This window comes from Euphorbia lathyris, chromosome 8 (genome assembly GCF_963576675.1).
Source record: "Euphorbia lathyris chromosome 8, ddEupLath1.1, whole genome shotgun sequence".
In the NCBI taxonomy this organism is placed as follows: Eukaryota; Viridiplantae; Streptophyta; class Magnoliopsida; order Malpighiales; family Euphorbiaceae; genus Euphorbia; species Euphorbia lathyris.
The window spans coordinates 82496777-82519817 of NC_088917.1; the positions used below are offsets into that span (position 1 = coordinate 82496777).

The 23041-nt window shown below is 34.8% G+C and overlaps 1 protein-coding gene across 1 annotated transcript; it reads left to right on the forward strand.

Moving 5' to 3' along the window:
- Positions 1-12437: 12437 nt before the first annotated feature.
- LOC136202863 (uncharacterized) lies at positions 12438-21772 on the forward strand. The gene is made up of 10 exons (XM_065993801.1): positions 12438-12622; positions 12748-12946; positions 13708-13999; positions 14077-14301; positions 15193-15452; positions 16648-16883; positions 17677-17802; positions 19371-19556; positions 20461-20598; positions 21340-21772. Exons 2-10 carry the CDS (start codon positions 12811-12813, stop codon positions 21643-21645), a joined length of 1905 nt encoding a protein of 634 aa, XP_065849873.1. The 5' UTR covers positions 12438-12622; positions 12748-12810; the 3' UTR covers positions 21646-21772.
- Positions 21773-23041: the final 1269 nt, after the last annotated feature.

The window sequence follows — 23041 nt, forward strand, 5'->3', positions numbered from 1 at the left end:
TCTACACTAAACACATGCGTTATTTTATCAGTAATAAATCACAAACATATGTTGGGATATGAAAAAAATAAGAAAAAATATTAAAAATATACTGTCTTTTGTACAAATTAGACAAAAAAAAATCAAAAAATTCACCGAATTTATAAATATTAATCTCCAATTTTATTATTAAATTACAAAAAAAACATTATATCATTTTTTAGAACAAATTGATATGCAATTGGTGCAAAATAAAGAAAAAAATGACTGCATTTTATAATAGTGTCTGAAATTGATCCAATTTATCAACGTTAGGGGTACAATTGCTCTTGGCTACAAACATTAGGGGTAAAATTGTACCATTTTAGACGTTAGGGGTAAAATTGCTCCTGACCCAAAACGTTAGGGGTATTTTTGTACCTTAACCCTAGATTTTAAAGTTTATAAGTCATAATAATAGTAAGGAAAAAGTTGAGGGGCCAAGGGTGTAATTTACCATCTGATTGCAATACGCCAATAATCATATTTTATAGGGTGTTGTTAAACCCAGCTCTAATTTCCCACCTCTAGCCCCGTGAAAGGACGAAAGTACCCTTTCAGGCTTTGAGGTGGGAAATTGGGGGAAAAAACCTCTCCCGGCACGCGGGCGTGAGGTAATCACGCCTCACCCTGTGGTGAGGCATGAGGTAATCACGCCTCACCACACGGTGAGGCGTGGGACTATCACGTTCGTACCTACGGTGAGGCGTGATAGCCTCACGCCTCACCACATGGTGAGGCGTGATTACCTCACGCCCGCATGAATAAATCACAAAAAAAAATAGTTCATAATTGTGGTAACTCGAATTATCCGTTTAGAAATAAAATTACGGCATTTTAACTCGTATTATCCTTTAACAAATAAAATTTAAAAACATAAACATTAAAATAAAAATCAATAAACATAAAAATTTATAAACATAAAAGAGTAAATATAATATCAAAAGTGTTAAAATGTATGAAGTTCTACAAAAAAAAAAAAATAATAATCTAGTTCGCCCGACGCCACGCATCCATAAACTCATCCATCTCCCTCTTAATGCGTGGAGCATCCTCGTCAGATCGGTGGGTAGCCGCTAGTTGGGTGACACGCCACAACCAGCTAACCCACTGCAAAAAAAAAAAATTAATAAATAAATATTAAAAATTAAACACATATAAACTAATACTAAATAATAATATTAAATAATAATAAAGTTACAAATTCGCTGTTGGCGCGAGCATACTGTACCGGTCCAGCATGTGGTGCATGAAGGAGATGAGGATGCGAATATCGCATATACCAGTCCATATAAAATACCTCTGCCGCCGTCATACGGTCCAGCTGCCCGCGTATGGTATCTAGTCGGGTGGTCGTCTTGCCTGGTACCCGACCTCCCATCTCAGTGCACGGGCATGGTCAGCTGGGATCAAGTGAGCTCCTCTATGCGGCCAGAACACCAGAAAATACTCGTATATTCATGCCTGCAGTAGGGTCAAACATCCGTATATACCTGAACAGTCTCATCTGCTCGCTATCCCCAGCTGCCGGTACAATATGGCAAGTGTAGCAGACCCCCATGATAGTCTAGCTGCCCCGCTGACACCGCCGTAAACCTCAGCAAAATGGACCGGCCTAATCCTATCTCCACTCTTGTCAACAAACAGAGTGGATCCAAGCATAAGCCACATCCACGCTGTGGCCCGAGTAGCATCATCCCTACCCTGGGTGACAAGCCCGTGTACAGCCTGAACAAATACACCTCCACAACCCCATAAATGTCGGCCCGACAATAGAAGCTGATCCTGATTCACCCCAAACATCATCATGCACATGGCATGAAGCCCGTCAGTAGTGGGAGACTCGGACACCATCGGACCGTCGATCGGGATCCGAAGAATCTGCCACACATCATGCAGTTGGATAGTCATCTCCCCGAACGGCATGTGGAAGGAGTTCGTATCGGGCTGCCACCGCTCCACGAACGCAGTCAACAGCGGAGTGTCGAGGTTCTTAAACATGGCATGTGGAAAGTGAGACAACCAGTCTTCTCGATCATCTCATTCAGCTGTAAAATGACACATATACAATTTATACAATTACTGAATGTTTTTTATGTTTATAGTTAAAAATACAAATTACAATAAATATTGACACACTATATTATTCTTACCTCGGGTGACGCACCAGAAAACCACTGACACAAATCTCGGCATGCTGATGATCTGTTGTAGCATGTCAGAAACGACCGAATCTCTCATCCCAGCATCCGTGAGGCAACATGTCCTAGAAAACTAGGAATCACGGAACCATCAACGGGGCCACCATCCACCGGTCCAATAACTAGCCAGCTCTCGTCCTCACTAGCTTTGGGACGTTTGCTTGTCCCTGAAAGTTATAAAATTATACTAAAATTATACTAAAATTATACTAAAATACTAAAATTATACTAAATTATACTGAAATTATACTAAAATATACTAAAATTATACTAAAATACTAAAATTATACTAATATACTAAAATATAATAAAATTATACAAAAATACTAAAATTATACTAAAATTATACTAAAATACTAAAATTATACTAATATACTAAAATATACTAAAATTATACTAAATTATACTAAAATTATACTAAAATATACTACAATGATACTAAAATTATACTAATATACTAAAATATACTAAAATTATACTAAAATACTAAAATATACTAAAATATACTAAAATTATACTAAAATATACTAAAATTATACTAAAATTATAAAAAATACATGTACTCGCAAAACGACCTCCTACGCGCTGGGTCGGCTGTCTCCCTAGGGTCGGCTGCTCATCGCTATCCTCAACCTCGCGATCACGTGCAACTGTAGACTGTCGCACTGCCCGAGCTGCCACATCCAGGTAGTCCTCAAAAGTATCGCTATCAGGCTCTCTGTCATCAAAATCTGTCGCCCCTCCGATCCATCAATATCGGGCTGCTCCACAATCGGTCCCCTCCTCAACTGGCCCGTCGCAGCCCCTCTACGCCTACGACCGGATATATCAATACCACGCAATCTCGTATGTTGTGGTGTATCATCCTCGCCGTCCATATCTAAACGACGAGCAGATGACGGGATGGATTTCCCACCCCTAGTAGGCCGCTCCGTCTACAAAAAAAATTACATATAGTTAATAAAAAATGGTAACATATAAATTATAAATTACACTAAATTAATAAAATTGTAAATAATGTAAATTATACTAAAGTTATAAAATTATGCTAAAATACTACTAAATTAATAAAATTGTAAATAATTGTAATTATACTAAAATGATAAAATTATAATAAATTATACTAAAGTTATAAAATTATGCTAAAATTATACTAAATTTATAAAATTACACTAAATTAATAAAATTGTAAAAATTATGCTAAAATTATACTAAATTTATACTAAAATTAAACTAAAATTATAAAATTACACTAAATTAATAAAATTACACTAAAATTATAAAATTACACTAAATTAATAAAATTACACTAAATTACACTAAATAATGTAAATTTTTATAAAAAAAACCTTGGGCGTAAGGGAATCACGCCAAGACCACTAGTCGGACGTAAGCGCATCACGCCCGACCTGCGGTTTGGGCGTATGAGCATCACGCCCGACTAGTGGTGCGGGCATGTGGCTATCACGCCCGCACCACTGGTCGGCGTGATTGTCTCACGCCGGAACCACAGGTCGGCGTGATGCTCATACGCCCGACTGCGATTCCGGTGAATTCAAAAAAAGCCCCACAGATTTCAGTTCGATGTAAAAATCAACGAAATAAAACGGTAAATCTTACCACTTTAGCTTTCTCTTTACGGCTTTTGTCACCATCCATGATTCGGTTCACTAATTTGTCCGGATTTGAGAAAAAATCGTATAGGGTTCTTGAGAGATTTTGAGTTTTTTCAAATTTAGTGCAAAGGATAGTTCGATCTATTCACGCGGCTAGAAGTATAAATTAGTGGCTGGATTTAGTAACCCACTATTTTATATGGTGGTAGAAATAACTATCACTGATTCTTGGTAGGTGTGACAAATAAGTTAATTTTATTTATTTGGTGATTTGACTTTATTTTGTCTATTTAGTTGAATTCATGAATCGAATAAAATTGACTTGAAAAAAGCCAATAAAAGTTGGTCTTGACATTTTCTTTTTTTGTGTGGTTTTCACTAGCTTAAAGTTTTAGACTTAAATACAGTAAAACCTCTATATAGGAATACATTTGGGATCGGATAATTTGTATAACAATTGGGAGGTTATTCTTATATAGAGTTTGATACCAAAAAAAAAAAAAAATCAACACTTAAAGTTTATAAATTTAACAACAATAAGAACTCTCTAATTTTTATTATTCAAAAAGTAATTATGCAACGTTGTTTGACACATTGATTTAGTTTTTATATACACAATGTATAATAGAATAGATTAATAAAACAAATTAATGTTTAGCATATCAAGTCTACGAGTTTTATTTCCAATACCTAAAGAATTGGAAGAGTTTTGAGTTTGGTTTCCAATACATAAAGAAAAGAGTTTTATAGGAAAATGGTAAGAATTTATAGTTAAAGTTGGAATTTGTGTGCCAACTCATATTTAATCTCAATAATTTTTAAATTTTTTAATAAATTTTGTTTAAATCCTTAATACATATATACATTATTTACATAATTATTCCTATATAGATGTATAGTTTCTAAAGGTGGGACTTGGATTATGTATAACAATTAACATTTGGGAGGTTATTCTTATTTATAACCGGCCCAAGTTGGGACCGAAATTTTTTATAACAAATTGGAGGTTATTCTTATATAGAGTATTCCTATATAGAGGTTTTACTGTACATCTGTTTATGAGTCCATTGGTCCGTCCAATCAGTCATGAGATGGGCTTAAATATTTATATTCGATGTTTGGTCAGGTCCGATTTAAACCCGTTCAAGCCTGCACATAAAATGGGTTGAGTTTGAGATTCATCTCAAAATCTCAAATGAGACCGGTCCAGTCCAGCCCGATTTTATAATATTTTTAACTATATATTTTTTTTAATTATGTATAGTATATTAGAGTAATAGATATTTTTTTTTTGTGTTGTCGGGTTTTTATTAGAGTAATAGATAGAAAAATAGAAAATTACAAATTAAGAATAAATTAATAATAATATATCTTAGTCAATACCATAATTAGGTTGTGCACTCCTCCTGTCTGTATTGTAACAAAAAAAAAAAATACTCTTACAAATTATATAATGAAAAAAACTTAAAAAAATTAGTATCAATAAAGCCTAATAATAAATACATTAGATTTTTTCTTTTAATATCAACATATTAGATGGGCGGGCTGGGCTGGGCTTGGGAATTACTTTTTATATTCGAGCCCAATCCGGCCCGAGCCCGGTGTAAATATAGATGGGCTAGGTTGGACTTGGACAAAGTAATTATATGTAAAGCCCTATTAAACCCAGTCCGAGCCCAGCCCGGCCCAGTCCATAAACAGATCTAGACTTAAACCACTGTTTTACTTAATTTATCTAAATTTTGTTGGTATTTATCCACTAAACTATTATTTAATTACATTTCGATCCTATTTCACTCAATTGAATAAAAACTTAACAGGACTCAGAAGCCGATACAAGGCGGTCGGGGTCCGGTCTCTCCGACCACCGAAACCATCATGACTACGAGTAGTTTCAGCCTTCTGTCTCCATAAAATTTGAGGTCGTGGTGCTTCCGACCCCTCCATCTTCAAGAAATTTAGATCGGGTGCTCAGGTTCTCTTAGACCATCTCCAAATCTAAAATTCTAATTTTTTTTTTTTTTGCATATTAGGTCATCTCTAAATCCGGTCTGTTAGGCACTCTCTAAATCCAAAACTCTAATTTTTTTGGCCAGTTAAGCGCTCTTTAAATCCAAATTTCTAAATTTTTTAGGGTAAATTCAAAAAAAAACCCACTGTGGTTTCATGTTCTTCCAAAAAAACCCTTGTGGTTTGTTAATACAAAAAAAGGACTGTGGTTTGCGCCGTTACCCGAAAAACGGAAAATAGCTTAACACCATTAAAGTGCTGACGTGACACAAGGGTAAAATTGGAAAATCGAATTTTTTTTATTTTTTTTCTCTCTCTCTCTTCTTCCTTCTTCTTCCTCCTTCTCCTCTTCTTCTCCTTCTTCTTCTTCTCTCTTCTTCTTCCTCCTTCTTCTTCTTCCTTCTTCATTCTTTCTTCTTCCCTTTTCTTTTTTTTCCTCTATTCTTTTTTTTTTAATTTCGGACACTCTGAAATTTTCTAGAAATCTGGAAAATTTCCGGATTTCTGGAAATTTTCAGATTTCTGGATTTTCCAGAAATCTGAAAATTTTCCAAAACTAACTTATCTCTCTAATAGATCCATTTCAATTGAAAAAAGAAAAACCCAAATCGGAGCAGAAGAACCCAATTCGTCTTCATCTAATTGACTGTATATCTATCAAATAATTTTTTAAAACCTTAGGCCTGTCATAAAGCTTTTTATTTCATTTGTTTAACATAAGTTAGAAATGCTTATCAAGATCTATTCTTTTCTTCACCTCTCGCCAGCTTGAACCACCAATTTAAAGGTATGCTTTTGATTTTACAAAGTATCTGACTTTTAACCTTTCATTTCCTATTTCAATCTTATGCCATAAATTGATGGATAAGAATTAGCATTGAGTTTGTGTATATCTTTTGGATGATTTTATTTATCAAATTGGTTTAGTGAGATTTGAAATTATCCAATTTTCAATTTGCAAATTCTCCAAGGAAATTTCTTGCAACCATACCTGCGCTCTCTCTCCTGGACCTTCCGCCATCAAGATATACACAAAAGACACAGATTTGAAGAATCAAAACGACACAGATTTGAAGTTCGGTGAATATACCCAGCGATTTTGATCTTGGGTAATCATGCTAACCAATAAAAGTGGAAAATTTCCGGATTTCTGGAAATTTCCAGATTTCCGGAAATTTTCCACATTTCCGGAAACTTAAAAAAAAAAAAAAAAAGAAAGAAGAAGAAGGAGAGAAGAAGAAGAAGAAGGAGGAGAGAAGAAGAAGGAAGAAGGAAGAAGAAGAAGGAGAGAAGAAGAAAGAAGAAGGAAGAAGGAAGAAGAAGAAGGAGGAGAGAGAGGGAAAAAATAAAAAAATAAAAAAAAAATCGATTTTCCAAAATTACCCCTTACCACGTCAGCACTTTTAACACCGTTAAGTCATTTTCCGTTTTTCGGGTAACGGTGCAAACCACAGTCCCTTTTTTTGTATTAACAAACCACAAGGGTTTTTTTGGAAGAACATGAAACCACAGGGTTTTTTTTTTGGAATTTACCCAATTTTTTAGCCTATTAGGTTATCCCTAAATCCGAATTTTTCTATTAGACACATTTTTTTTACTCCCTCCATTCCATTATATAAGTCATTCTAGGGTATTTCACACAAATTAAGAAATATATTGGTTAACTAAAAAAAATTCTCTCTCATGTCACTATTGGGCAATAAGCATTGGAATATTAAAAAACACATGTACCAATACAAAAAATAATTCTCTCTCATGTCACTATTGGGCAATAAGCATTGGAATCCTAGAATGACTTATATTTAGGGAAAAAACTAATTTGCTAGAATGACCTATATAATGGAATGGAGGGAGTATATGTTAAGAATCTTCAATACAATGTAGCTTAATTTTGAGAAGTTTTACATTGGTTATAAAAATTGGTTCTTGACTATTCAGATTATAGCACGTATATATATGAAAAAAATTTGAACAAATTCGATTTAGTAATTTTTTTTTACACACAACGTGGAAAATCGACCCCCCAACCCAACAATCCTAGCATTTGCTTGTTCCTTGTAGCATTTGCGACAACATTGTTTTGATTATGTGTTTGTTTCATAAATGTAGAAGTATGTCAACCAAAGAGAAGTGTACGGGTTTTTTTTTTTTTTTGCTTGGAACGGCCAAAGGAACACAGTGAGAGATGTGATGACATACGTCGGTGGTAAATCGAAGTTGCTGGTTTTGTCAACAGAAATTGATTTGCAAAAGTTAAAAGAGAGAGTTTATATCGCCATACGTGTTGATTCAACATCATACGACCTACAAATGTCCATGCAAGCAACATACACTCCAAATAAAGTGCGTGGAAGAGTAGCACCTATTAATGACGATGATGATGTTATGGGATTCAGAGAGTATCGCCGAATGAATCCGACCGATTTGATTCCATTGTATGTTACTTTAAGTCTGCAAACAATAGATGTGGAAGTACTGCGATGTCATGAGGACAGACATGTTAAGCCGAGCAAACCACCAGAAGTAAGTTATGATCCCACTATCGAAATTGAGACTCGTAAGCATGTTAATGATGATAATGATTGTGGAAATGATGATAATTATCAGAATTATGATGATTATCAGAATTATGATAATCATGATCATTATGATGAGCATTATGATAATGATTATTGTTACGAGAATGTTGATAATGTGGAAAATGAGGTAGATATCCATCAGAATCAAAATCTTGGAAAAGGTATTCATGAAACATCCAAACAATCTGATCAGGTCCAAGATAGTGTATATGAGAGTGACGATGAAGCTAAAAGGAAAAGGATGACTAATCCATTTTGATGGCTTCCAAAGGTATGTTCTGCGGCGGTGATTCTGATTGCATCAAAGCAATCAAGCGGAAGTCTACTTTAAGGCCAAATGATATATTCTTAAACAAAGTAGAATTTCAAGATTCACTTGGGAAATATGCGATAGAAAACTCCTTCGAATGGGAGGTGTACAAATCAAACAAGTCTTTGTTTGAAGTGAAATGTAAAGATGTTGAAAAATGTAACTGGCGGACTAAAGGTATTGTCATTCTGGGTTCCAATATGTTCAAGCTTGCAAGAATGGATGGTATGGACCTACACATTTGTGGGAGAGATCAAATATGTCTGCATCATAGGCAAGCGGGAAAATGAGTTGTAGGGATACTACTTCGAATAGGTTTAATTTGGAGAATCGAGTGTATCGATCAAAGGACATCGTTTTTTATTTTGAACGAGATTTCTCAGTTAATCTCTCTTAAAAGGTTTTCATCATAGGGTTCTGATTCCAGTGTCTACAGTTGTTGTGATGCAATGCGACAAATATGACAAGTGTCGGGAATTGCAGAAAACTACTGCATTACGATATTTTCAACAAAAATGTGAGTTTCGATGAGTAGTAGGGATTCAAAATGCATGAAACTAAGCTAATTTCATTTGAATTTGACATACACATCTGATATTGTATGAAATTGAAATTGGAATGTAAGTAAAATCTAACATAAGACTTACATGAATTTGAATTAAAATTCATTAGATTCAGGGTCGTTCCTGACCTTTTTGAGGTCCAGGCGCGAGATGATAATTTAGGCCCCATATATACATTCTATTTTTTTTTTTAAGATGTAGGCCAGATGATTTTTTATTATTATTACAAGGGATAAGGTACAAATTTAGTAATATGGTTATTAAGAGAGAGCAATTAGCATTCATACATAAAATAATGTAATTTTAAACCTAACGTTTATCAATTGGTACAGTTTGAAGCTTAATTGACGAAAATGAGGTTTTTTATGTGTAATTTCTTGTTCTATCGTCGCTCCAACCTCCACCGTTCTGGTCACTCAATATGGTTTGAAGTTGCACATTTCATGTTAATGAAAAAACTCATTTTTAATCAACTAGGCTTGAAATTGCACCAACTCGTAAACGTTATTTAAAATTGTAATATTTTCTACATAAAAGCTAAATTAGTAGTGCAGTAGTAGCGAGTATACTAACAAGAATTATTTATGTACTAAAATCAATAGTGCAGTAATAGCGAATATACTGGAAATTAATTTCTATAATTTCGTTTTAGTTTTTAATTTTTATCTCTCCTAGTCAAGAAGTTCTTATTTTTATTTGTCTATGTTAAGAAGCCAAATCGCCCTAACAATGCATGCAGTCCAAACTTGACGAAAAAGTTAAATAAGGACCTAATCCATAATAGAATCAATGACCAAGGATCCAATGTGAAAAAATAAATGACCAGAAGATTAATCCTTAAAACAGCTAAAGTTCAGGGTTTAATTATACTTTTTGCTATAAATATATTATTTTTCATATTGAATAGATATATTGACAGTTAAATTTAAGAAAAAAAAATTGAACTGGGATAATAAAAAAAATTTGGAAAAGATTAAATAGTTATTTTTCTTATTGAATCCATAAATTGATAATTTTGATTTAAGGAAAAAAAAATAACAGTGATAAAATGGGATGGGAAAGAAAAAAATATTTGATAATAATAGAAATAGAGAGAAGGAGGTTTGAACCTCCAATCACAAGTTAAATTAGAATCACAAACCACTTGCACATACCAAGTAAACCAATTAATTTTTATGTTTTATATTCATCTCGTGTTTATATGTATAATATAAAAATATTTTTTTGGTCCTTTAATATTATAGGTCCTGGACGGGCACCCCTCATTTTATAAACCAGGGCCGGCCCTGATTAGATTGTTGGATGAACAAAACTTTATTCTTGGATTATATTGTTTTTTTTTTATTATTGTCTAAATTGTTATAGAAAATGAAAAGAAAGAAAAGAAAGAAAGAAAGGAGTAGCTACTTCCATTTTGTTTATGAAAAAAGGGAAAGATGAAAGTATTTTTATCTAAATGCGAAAGTTTCTACATTTATAAAAAAATAGTGAACTAATCTTAATATGTAAATCAACTTTCAAATTAGTGGAATTTGTAATTTCATTATTCCATTAAAAAAAAAATTACAAAACTGGGTCAAATTGGAGACCCGTTTACATATTTAACCCATTTACTCAACCTACTACATATCTAGACTGTTTTTGTGTGACTTTCCCAAAATACCCCTAACCTTTTCTCTTCCCCCTTCTCATTGGTTACGCGAAACGGTTGACAGCTCTTCCATTAATGATTCCCAGACTTTTGATCTTCCTATATTCCTTTAAATTGCACGAAATCTGCACCATTTCTCGATATCACAATGTATTTCTCTTCTTTCTCTCTTCATCTCTTGATTCTTCATCTTCCTAATCCTAGAAAACGAAGTCATGGTTCTTCATCTTCCTGTTCCTGCTCGTTCCTTGGTTTCTTTCTTCTTGTTACCATCAAAGAAATGGTTATTCTACGTTATTTCCATCGTTTTTTCCAGTTTATCATATTGTTATTGTCGCTTTTAAGGGTGAAAGGCGCGAAAAATGTAAGTATCTATTGTTTTCTCTACGCTTTTCCATAAAATCACTTTGCGTAGTCGATGATTTCGCGAAGATCTGCGATGAGAAAGAGCCTGAAACGTGACGATCTACTTAGCAAATCGATTATTTCGCGAAGTCTGCGAGTAGAATTCACTCATGATTTCACTCGCAGACTTCGCGAAAGCATCGATATGCGACGTAGATCGTCACGTTTCAGCCTTCACAGACTTCGCGAAAACATCGATTCATTAAGTAAAATCATCCTCTTCTCTGCACATTTACATTCGCATGCTTCGGTAATCCTCACTTCGCGAAGCCAAATCGTCCTTTTTCCTGCCTAACACGATTAATTTTTCCTGAAGGTGGTTGAATACATAACATCCCTTTTTGGAAGGCGGCGTATTGGGGTGTAGAGGAGATGACTTTCCTTCATGTATAGGGATTAACTTCCCTCAAGATTGACACATTCACTTTAAAGTGATTCGCTAGGAGAGATTGTGCCAATCTTGGTGTGCACCATGGGAAACGTCCATCCTAAAAAGTCTGGACTTCCATTTCTCATCCCAAAAAGTCTGGACTTCCTGTAAAGAGAGAAATTTCCATCCAGATTCGCCACGTACTCACTTTGAAGAGATTTGTTAGGAGTTTATTGTGGCAATCTTGTTGTAAATTTTGAAAATTTTATGATTTTAATGTTGTTATTGCGACAATTTTGTTGTAAATTTTGATAATGTTATGATTTTAATGTTAGAATCCGTTGTTGTTTGATATTTTTTTGTTATATACCACTTAACAAATTTTGTTAAAAACACAAGCAGACTTCGCATATGCTAATTAAAATCATCAATTAAACTAAATATTAGCTTTGCAGGCTTCGTATATGCTGGAATCTGCGAAGTTAGACGAGAAGGAGACAGCTTCGCCGTAAATATTGAGGATATTTTGAAAAAGTCATACAAAAACAATCTAAATATATAGTAGGTTAAGTAAATAGGTTAAGTATGTAAATAGACATCCAATTTGATCCAATTTTGTAATTTTCCTAGTGGTACAGAGAGTGAATTCCAAACAATTTGTAGGCGCCTAAAGCTTCGACACTATAAAATATAGATAATAAATTTAAATAATAATTGTGTAAAAATTCTCTCTTCACCGTTCTCTACTTCCCTCGCCGCCATCTTCTCTCCCTCTTTTCTCCACCGCCACCTCCACCTCCACCTCCTTCGCTTCCTCAAAATCCGATTGACGTTGCAGCCTCTATTGACGCGATGCCTTCCATTCCTGCTAATTATGTAAAATTTAAATAATGTTTTCGGTGAGGATTTTGTGCTCAGCTTTTGTATATTCTTTTTTCTTTGATTAAAAGTTCCCTTTCAGATGATACCATGAATTATAATTATTTTCACATCTCCTCTTGGATTATTGTTTTCCATTTTATAGATTTTACAGAACTAGTGAGGTAGCAGAAAAGTATTGTTGCGGCGGCACCTGTATATCTGCTGAATGTCTCATTCATGGGTTCGAACCTTGTTCCGAAGGAGACATTATGGTTCCCAATTTTTACATATAAGCAACAAAGTTCAAAACATTAGCTCCATAAATTCATTGACACTGCCTGCTCATTTGAAGACTTCATTAGGTAAGTATTTTCAACTTTTTCTACATTTTTCTGTCGCTACTTCTAGGGCTGTAAAAGCTACACAGTGTTCGACACGAAGGTCGCCAGCAGGCTTCGTTATATGTTTATTAAAATAATGTAGTTTTGCCGTTTTCAAAACTATGTAGTTTTATGTTGTAGTTTTACATTAAAAAACTTCAAATGAACAAAATTAAGGAGTTGTTCGTGATGAGCTCAAGCTCTTCAATTTTCTGAAGAGCTGAGCATGAGCACGCCAAACCTTGGCGTTCTGCTCGATAAAGCTTGATCGTATTCGGTTTTATGAGCAAAGTTCGTGAATAAGCTCGCGAGCAGCTTACGAACAGGATGATGAGCTCGAGCTTGTCAATTTTATGAAGAGCATGGCGTTCGGCTCGATTTATAAACAAGTTGAGTTTGAGCACGGCGAAACTCGACTAGAAACCTCGCGAGCAAACTCGTTATATGTTCATGAACACACTCGTGATCAAGCTTGGTTCTATTATTTTCATAATAATAGTATTTCGATAAAGGCGAATGTAAAACATCTTAGTTTTGTGTTAAAGAAATTTCAAATGAATATAATTAACTCGCTCAGCTAGCGGAGTTCATGAACAAAATTAACGAGCTGGTCGCGAGCAAAGCTCGTTGAGGTCGAACTCGAGCTTGTCAATTTTCTGACGAGCAAAGCTCGGGTCGACTCAATTACAGCCCTAGCTGCTTTGGTGTTTACTAGTGTTATAATGTATCTGTTACTTTCACAGGGTTTCTGTATGATAGTGCTGATGTTATACATGACAGCAGATTTTTCACTCCTGTACGGAACTTGTCTACCTTACTTTCAAAGTGTCAGCTTACTCGGTCATTTTGCTCAAATGAGATTTCACAGTTGGATTCTGATATGATTTGTAGTGATTCTGGTGAGGCCGCAATTGATAAAAAAGAAAAGGTTGTGCTTGAGTTACCAATTGACTATACTAAACTTGACATTAATTTACTTCCAACCGTCATCCTTGTTGGGCGCCCAAATGTGGGAAAATCAGCTCTTTACAACCGGTTAGTCTTATTCCGTGATTTTTAGTGAATACGTGTCGTAGTAGACAATTTCAGCTGATTTTTGAGGCTTCCTGTAGGTTGATTCGGAGGAGAGAGGCTCTTGTGTACAATACACCAGATGATCATGTTACTAGAGACATCAGAGAAGGTATTGCCAAATTGGGTAACCTGAGGTTTCGAGTATTGGACTCAGCTGGCTTAGAAACCGAAGCAACTTCAGGGACTATTCTTCACAGAACTGCTAGCATGACCGCGAATGTGTTAGCAAGGACTCAATTTGCTGTATTCCTGATAGATGTAAGGTCAGTTAACATTTCATATTCTGTGTTCCGAAATTTGATAAGATGTTTAGTGCATAGTTGTGAAAGGTGCAAGACTCAGGTGCGGGCATGAATGACACAAGGCGCACCAAAACAAAATAAGATGTGAAATTATAAATAATAGCACTTAACATTTCTAAAACATCTTAGAAATGCATGAGACGAGATAAATTTGAATTAACAACTAAAACATAATCATAATTCATAATAAAAGTTAAATCTAAAGACCAAAGTTCAACTTTAACTAAACACTACTTTTCCTCAAGCAAGACTAAATTCTTTAGTTTTTATAGTCCCTATTCATCATCAATGGAGGAGAAGCTGCCAAGTGTTTTGCGTTTTCTGTCCTTTATAATTGCAGCCATCTCTTTCCTTTCCGTTCTTAATTTATTTCTTTTTCTCTTCATCTAAAGACTTTCTATGGTGATTAGAAGCTGAAACCCCCCTAAAAAACCCTACAATTGTGCCTAGGCGCGCCCCACTCAAGGCATGCCCAACTCAAGGCACGCGCCTGGCTGACATCGCCCGCCTCACACAAACAGAGGCGCTGACCACTGAGCCTTGCCTCAGGTGCGCCTTTAACAACTATGTTTTTATGAACTGGGGTGTGACTGCATTAAGAAATCCAAAAAATGTATCCTAAATATCTGCAAAAGTGAGAAACCATGTGTTCTCCTATTATGAATTATCATTTTGTATTTCAATTGAGCTTTTCGGCTACGTGAATCTTTAGCTAGCGAGTCACATGCTAAAATATATAGACTGCATCTGGTTTTTAATGGAATGAAATATCTATCGACATTGTTTTCGAGGCAAATTTAGTGTCAACCATTTATTTCTTACTTGTTTTTGGTGTCATATGTATGTGACTAGATCTGGAGTGCACCCTTTGGATTTTGAAGTTGGAAAGTGGTTGCGCAAACATGCACCCGGGATAAAACCTATAGTAGTAATGAATAAATGTGAATCATTGTGTGACGGTACTGGCTCCATTACTGATGCTGCTGAAGAAGCACTTACACTAGGATTTGGTGATCCAATTGCCATGTCTGCTGAGACAGGGCTCGGTATGACAGCACTTTATGATGCCCTTCGACCTCCGATTGAGGACTACATGCTCAAAGTCCTGAGCGGTAATAACTTTCTTTCGTTGCAAGATTTTATTTTCCCAGACTGAACTACCAATTTTTCATTTGTAATTAGTTGCACAACTTTAATGAAGTTATTTCAAAGTCCTAAAGTTTTCTGTAGTTTAAGTCTCTCATGAAACTCCCCCCTATCATTTCATATTCCATCGCATCCGGACTTTATTAATTTGAGTTATTAGCTAGTGGATTTATAGAATGTTATAGAATTTTCATGACACTAATGGTCGTCAAAGCTCTGAATTAAAATGAATTAACCAAAGTCCATTAAGTAGATGGCAGATGTACTGATTTCATTTTTTTCTTAGCAAACTGTGTTAGTTTCTGTGCTAGAGAAGAGAAGAGCGAGAGCGAGCATAATTGTTAAAGGCGCGCCTTACACAAGGCTCAAGGTAGTGAGCCTTGATTGCGAAGGGTGAGGCCCAGTTGAAAAGGCTCTCGCCTTGTGCGCCTCACCTGGGCTTTGGAGCCTGAGTCAAGGTGCGTCTCAGTAGCATATACTGTTTTCAGTAGGGGTTTTTATTTTTATTTTTTTCAACTGTTTTGTGTAAAACAAATGGCTGATTCTCAACAACTAATCTAACTTAAATAAACTTAATCTTAACCCTTAATCTAAATAAGAATAGATGTAAATAAGAATAGTAACATATACCGTTTTCAGTAGTGTTTTTTTTTACTGTTTTACGTTAATGTCTCAATGAAGTATGAACTTAACTTGGTGTTTTTGACATTTAGTATTATGTTTTTATGTGGTTTTGTCTTGTTTATGTGGTCACAAGTGTTTTTTTTTTTTTGGTTTATGCTTTAGAGTGTGTGTATATATGTATATTTTTCTGCACCTCGTGTTCCTCAAGCGCGCCTTGAGCCTAGGCTCCAGGACCCCTTAGCGCGCCTTGTGCTTTAACAACTATGTGTGTGAGAGAGAGAGTTTTTGTGGCTTTTTCTTTACTGCAATGCTTTTTTCCATAGAATATGGCTAAACGATTATGCCCACTGCAAGTTCTTGGCCGAATAAGTTAGTGTCCTAAGCTAAGATTGAAATATAGACCATAAAGATCGTCCTATCCGATAGGTTTCTTAGGGATTACAAGAAATGATTCTTGCAATTTTTCTTTACAGACTTAATTTGGAGCAATTTTTATTTTCTTCTTCTAATCCTACGTTTCAATTTGACTAATCCCAGATGGTTGTAATAAGCAAAATAACAATGCTTCCAGTCTCGATGACAGCTCAGCAGAGGTTGAGGAGGAAGCTAATTTGCCACTACAGTTAGCTATTGTAGGTCGTCCTAATGTTGGAAAATCAACCTTGCTGAATACTCTATTACAAGAAGAACGTGTTCTGGTAGGTCCAGAAGTTGGTCTGACTAGAGATTCTGTTAGAGCCCAGTTCCAATTTCAAGGGAGAACTATATATTTGGTAAGTTCTGATATCTGGTGCAAGTAGAGAGTGATATTCTTAAACTGTTGCTTCGTATTTTAAACATATTTGCTTCTAAGTTTCCTTACCCGCTTTTAATTTTAAAAATGTGGTGTCTGTTTGTGTGAATAAATAGACTATGTCTAAAATGCCAAGGAGTCATGAAGCCAAGGGTTACTATTTTAAATTGGGTTGTTGAGGTCTTCCAGATCCTTGAGTATATAATATCATTTCAAATGGAGTTTAAATCACACACATAACATAGATGGTCCAAGAGAGGCTTAATGTGTTAAAAAATAAAGGCTTAATACCTTCGCAGCCTCCTCAACTTTGAGAGTTAGTTAGTGAAAAGAGAGGGATGTAGTTAGTATAAATATATCAGTAGGGAGAGTAAGAAATGGTATGAAAAAACTATGTTAATAAGCAACATTTGTGTGTTTGGCTCTGTTCTTTGAGCAGAGAGGGAAGTTCATCTTCCTGTGGGAGCTTGAGGTCATTCACAGCTCATTTTATCTTTCCTTTCCTGTCAATTTCAGCTAAGTATCAATACAATTCTCTATTTCTCTATTTGTTCTCTGTTTCTGTTTCTATCAGCGTTCAAGATTGTCATGAAGTTTTTTCAGTCTATCTAGGAGTTATGGTTGTCGTGAAAATTTGTAAATATTGTGGAATCCGGCATATACAATTAGTCATCATCAAATCTAGTACATTTAGAATATTGGCTCCAAATATGACTTTTTACACTTGCTCGTACATTCAAATTGATTGTTTATACAGTATAATTTGTGTTCAGGTTGACACTGCAGGTTGGTTGCAGAGGACGGGGCAGCAGAAAGGACCTTCGTCATTGAGCATAATGCAATCAAGGAAAAATCTAATGAGGGCTCATGTAGTTGCTTTAGTGCTTGATGGAGAAGAGGTGCGTCTTATGTTTATGCATATAACCTTATTCTTAGCTTTAAGCATTCTAACAGTTCTATTTTGTTGAGAACAAAAATAGTGAATATTGCTAGAAGTTGTGACAGGGTTGGAAAATAGGCTCAAATGATCCTTTTAGGATAAATATGACCTTAAACTTGACTAACTTGGACAAATAGCCCCTTGACTTCAACAAATAGGTACCTAAGAAATGTTTGAATTGAGTAAAAAGTTATTCAATTTCTCTCTCTCTCTCTTTATATATATATATATATATATATATAGACGTTCTTGTGGTTAAAGGTTTGCAAACACGGTTACAAGGTTTTCTCCTTTTACAAAGACATACATTTTCCTCAAAATCTTCACTAAACAATAAGAAGTTTTAGTTATTTTTAGACTTAATACATTTGTTGCCCCTTCTACTTGGTTCAATAACTCCATATTCTTGTGCAATTGCATCCAATAACCCATATTCTTGTCCAATTGTATTCAATAACCCCATATTCTTGTCCAATTGCATCCGATAACCCCAAAAATTCAACTTCCTTTGAACTTTCAAAATTTCCTAATTATTTATCTATTTGGCATTTTCTTTTTGACTCGTGGCGAGCACTTTGATACGTGGCGGAGCATGTCTCCCGCTTTCTGCATCCAACAAATTTTATTGAGAAATAGGGGGTTGTTGAATGCAATTGGGCAAGAATAGGGATCATTTGGAACTTTTGAAAGTTCAGGGGGACATTTGAAGTTTTGAGCCAAGTACAGCCGTTAACACATGTATTAGGCCTTATTCTTCTTCTTTAAAATGTTATTATATGTTAGGAGGGGTACAAATGAGACTGAAACACCGCTGAAGTTTGTTTTTAATGTTTATTACATAGGCAAATTAAGATAGTTTTAGTGAATTTTTTTTATCTTTGAAAAATAGAGGAACCCCATACTTGTATTTGCAAACTTTTAAACCACAACAATATTTTTGCAAATGTGCGTAACCACAAGATTTAGTTTTGTGGCTTTGCCCTATATATATGTATCTGAGTAAGTCCATTCTTTTTTCTGGCAAAATGCAAAAAAAAGTGGTTTTACACATTTGCAAAGACGTGCTTGTGTTTTGAAAGTTCGCAAACACAATATCTTAAGGTTTCTGTCATTTGCAAAGACAAACTTTTTTCACTAAACCATCCAAATTTTCCTGGCAAATATTCAAAAGAAAAGTTCTAGTGGTCTTTCCATCCGAATATACCCCTCCTAACATATCAAAACATTATAAAGCAGAAAAACAACAACTTAAATCTCTCTTATTTATTAACGGTTTTAGTGAGAAAATATATCTTTGCAATTAGTCATGAAATCGAGATTTCTACTCCACCATCCTTCAGGGCCGCTCCTTGTTCTAGCCTTCCACCCCATCCCCGCTTAGAACCGGGTCGTTACACACTTTCAAAAATATCAGAGCTACATATCATGTCATAGAAATGGTTGAAATGGCTATTCTAACAACCAATCTGCAACTTATAATACTATAATTTGGAGGAGATTCTTCTCATCATATATGGTGATTATTAGATTGCAAAAGCTAGACGAAGTATGACACATGCTGAAGTGGTTATAGCAAGACGGGCTGTGGAAGAAGGGCGTGGATTGGTTGTTATTGTGAACAAAATGGATCTTCTTAGAGGGAGAAAGAATTCACAGTTATTAGAGAGGGTTATGGAAGCTGTTCCTCTAGAAATTCAGACAGTCATACCACAGGTTTGTTCATTTCTTGTAATGTCCTGTATTTTTTTTCTTTCATTAAACTAAAATTTGGTCCTTGTGCTTGGTACGGTGTAAAATGCACCCATGGCTCCTCAACTTGGTGTTACTTACATGATGACCCTTGAATTTCAAAATCGGACATAAACGATCTCCGAACTTTGACATATACTAACGTTAGAGTCCAAATGACTGTTGACCAATGTAAATATCTATAGGGAGTGTGGTTTCCCGACATTTCACGTGATCGACTCATAAAGGAGTGTGATTGACCGACATTTCATGTAGTCAACTGGTAAGGATTGTGATTGACCGACATTTCACGTGGTCAATCAGTATTTACACTAATCAACAATCATTTGGGCTTTTATGTTAGTATATGTCAAAGTTCATGACTGTATGGATGTTTTTAAAGTTCAGGACTATCATGTTAGTAATGCCAAAGTTGAGGGGCTATAGATGTATTCTGCCCTACTTGGCACAATATGTCATTTTGTGATCCCTTGATTATTATTTCATAATTCCGCTAGCAATTTATTAAACCTGCTGTTAAAAACCGTGTACTTAAACTCAGAGCTGTAAATTTTTGACACTTCAATATGATTATCATTTTTGTTGCATTTATATAATCATGTGGAGTATACAAATCACATAACACGAAAATTTTGATCTTCTAGTTGTGCAACGAAGCATTTAGTACACTTTCAATATAAAATGTAAGTAAAGCGAGCAAAATTTGCCGAAATTGAAGTAGAGGGGCTAGAATGACAAATCGTGCAAATTATTCGGATCAAATGTGACTGGATTGAAGTACATGGGGCAAAATGATAAATTGTGCTGATTACAGGCCTAATTTTTAGCTTCTTCCTTGAATATATTTGGTGACTTTGCTTTGTTGCAGATATCTGGAATTCCAGTTATTTTTACTTCAGCTTTAGAGGGTAAGGGCCGCATAGCTGTCCTGCGGGAGGTCATGACTACATATGAAAAATGGTGTTTAAGACTACCTACAGCTAAATTAAACCGTTGGATCCGAAAGGTCTGTAACTTAAGCTGTTTATCTCCGCCTTTTAAATGGATTGTGGGGTTAAATGCACTATTGGTCATTGAACTTTTATGGTTATCTCAAAAATCATCACTCAACTTTAATTTGCCTGTCTCAATAAAACCACTTAACTATGAATATTGTCTCAATAAAGTCACTCCGGCGACCAAGAGCAAAAAGACATTGGAAATATGACATGGCTTCCCCGTTGGCGGTAGTTAACTTCCACAGCTGTCCGAAACAACACGTGGCTGCCACCTAGTTCACACATGTCGTTTCGGTCATCTAGGTGGCATCCACGTGTCGTTTTGGTCAATAGTGAAAGTTGATTATTGCTAATGTGGCAGCCACGTCATTTTTCAGGTGTTGTTTTGGTCTTGAAGTCGCCGGAGTGACTTAAAAGCATCGGAAAAGTGGTTTGGCTGCAACATCAGTAGTAGTTGACTTTCACCACTGATTGAAATGACACATGTCTGTCACACAGACGACACTTGGCTGCCACCTAGTTACATGTGTCGTGTCGGTCAACTAAGTGGCAGCTACGTGTCGTTTTGGTGAACGATGAAAGTTTACTACTGCTGATATGGCAGTCTCCCTCACTTTCCCGATGATTTTTGACACAAATTAAAATTGAGTGACCATTTTGAGACAATTATGAAAGTTCAGTGATCAATGGTACATTTAACCCATGGATTGCATTGTTCATAAAATCTCTGTAATTGCTTACTTTCCCAGGTAATGAGCAGACATTCATGGAAAGATCATGCTGCACAACCTAAGATCAAGTACTTCACCCAAGTAAAAGCCCGTCCACCAACTTTTGTCACCTTCACGACAGGGAAGACGCGGCTTTCAGACACGGAACTTAGGTTCTTGACAAAGTCTTTGAAGGAAGACTTTGATCTCGGTGGAATTCCAATCCGGATTCTGCAACGGTCTGTTGCGAAGAAAATCGAGAACAATGGAAGCAACAAAAACAGTCCATCTTTTCGCAGAAAGGTCGATCGAGACTTGTCGGATAAAAGGACTGTTGCTTCTTAACTTAACACAACAATTTTTGCCGGCTGGAAATTTTCCAGCTCCCTTAGAAATGTGCAATAACAGAATGGTATGCAATTTTGGGTTTGCATTAACATGCGGCTTTTAATTCCTAGCATCTTAAAGAGCATTCATCTATTCCTAGGAAGCACAGATGCAACTACTCATACGGGTGCGGGGTGCGGGTGTGGTAAGAGTTCTTATATTAAGCACCGGTTCTTCCACGTTATTTGAAAGACTCTCAATTCACATTTGGACACGTATATTATGGTCCCACCTAATATTTCAAACAGTGGACCCTCTTATAATATGCGTGGGTTCATATTACACATGTCGTCCTTCATTTGATATGGAAAACTGGGTACTCTTAATAATTTTCTGTGGTAAATGGCATTTCTAAAAAATACGAGAGGGATATGCTAAATTTTGTATGACGGTTCATATTAGTTGATCCCGAATCATTTCGGAATTAAGGTTTAGTTGTTGTATATTATAAATTACATTCATTAGCTATTATAAACCATAAAAAATGTCATAATAGGTTATTAATTCATAAAAAATGAACATTTAATACTTCAAATTATTTAAATTATATATAAAAAAGAAGTTAAACTAGGCTATTTTATTATTTTCATTAGACTTTGATTTCTTTATTTTTATTAGGATTTTTTTTTGTATCCGTCAAACTTTATTTTTTGTAAAGTTATTAAAAAGTACTGTTATATTCTACTTAATTAATTTAGAATCCGTGTCTCTTAAGTTTTAAAAAAGAATAAAAAAAGGGAATATTATTTTATAGTTTGTCCAATACTGTTCTAAGTGTAGTAAACGATATTTCTAAAAAAAAAATATAAGAGGGAAATGCTAAATTTATATATATATATATATATATATATATATATATATATATTATTCATTGTATATTATAAATTACTAATTCATAAAAAATATATTTCTAACTTGTAAAAATAATTTTGGGTAAAAATGCTATTTGCCGCATCATTATTTCCGATAACAATCATATTCTTCTGTTTGATAAAAAAAAAAAAAACTCACAATCATCCATCTATAAATCAGTGTAATCATATAGTTTTTTTTTTGTTTTTAATCCTAAAAAGGATTATAAAATGGAAAATTGGACCAATTATAGATATTATTATTGAAATTCTCTATTTAATCCTAAATTATGTTATTTTCATTATACATACATATTTTTAGTGATGTCTGAAATTTGTTTAATCAATCAATGTTAAAGATAAAATTATATTATTAATTATATTAATGTTAGAAATAAAATTCCATCATTTATGATGTTAAGGGTAAAAATTAATATTGTAATGTAATCCTATTAAGATTTTTTTTATGAAAGGATTTATTAAAAATAAATAAATAAATAGAT

What these genes read in the sequence shown, in the direction of transcription:
- LOC136202863 (XM_065993801.1), top strand. Translation starts at nt 12,811, where the DNA reads ATGTCTCATTCATGGGTTCGAACCTTGTTCCGAAGGAGACATTATGGT. An exon ending in AAATCAGCTCTTTACAACCG is followed by an intron (nt 14,000 to 14,076) that starts GTTAGTCTTATT and finishes GGCTTCCTGTAG; the next exon opens with GTTGATTCGGAGGAGAGAGG. An exon ending in AAGGGAGAACTATATATTTG is followed by an intron (nt 16,884 to 17,676) that starts GTAAGTTCTGAT and finishes ATTTGTGTTCAG; the next exon opens with GTTGACACTGCAGGTTGGTT.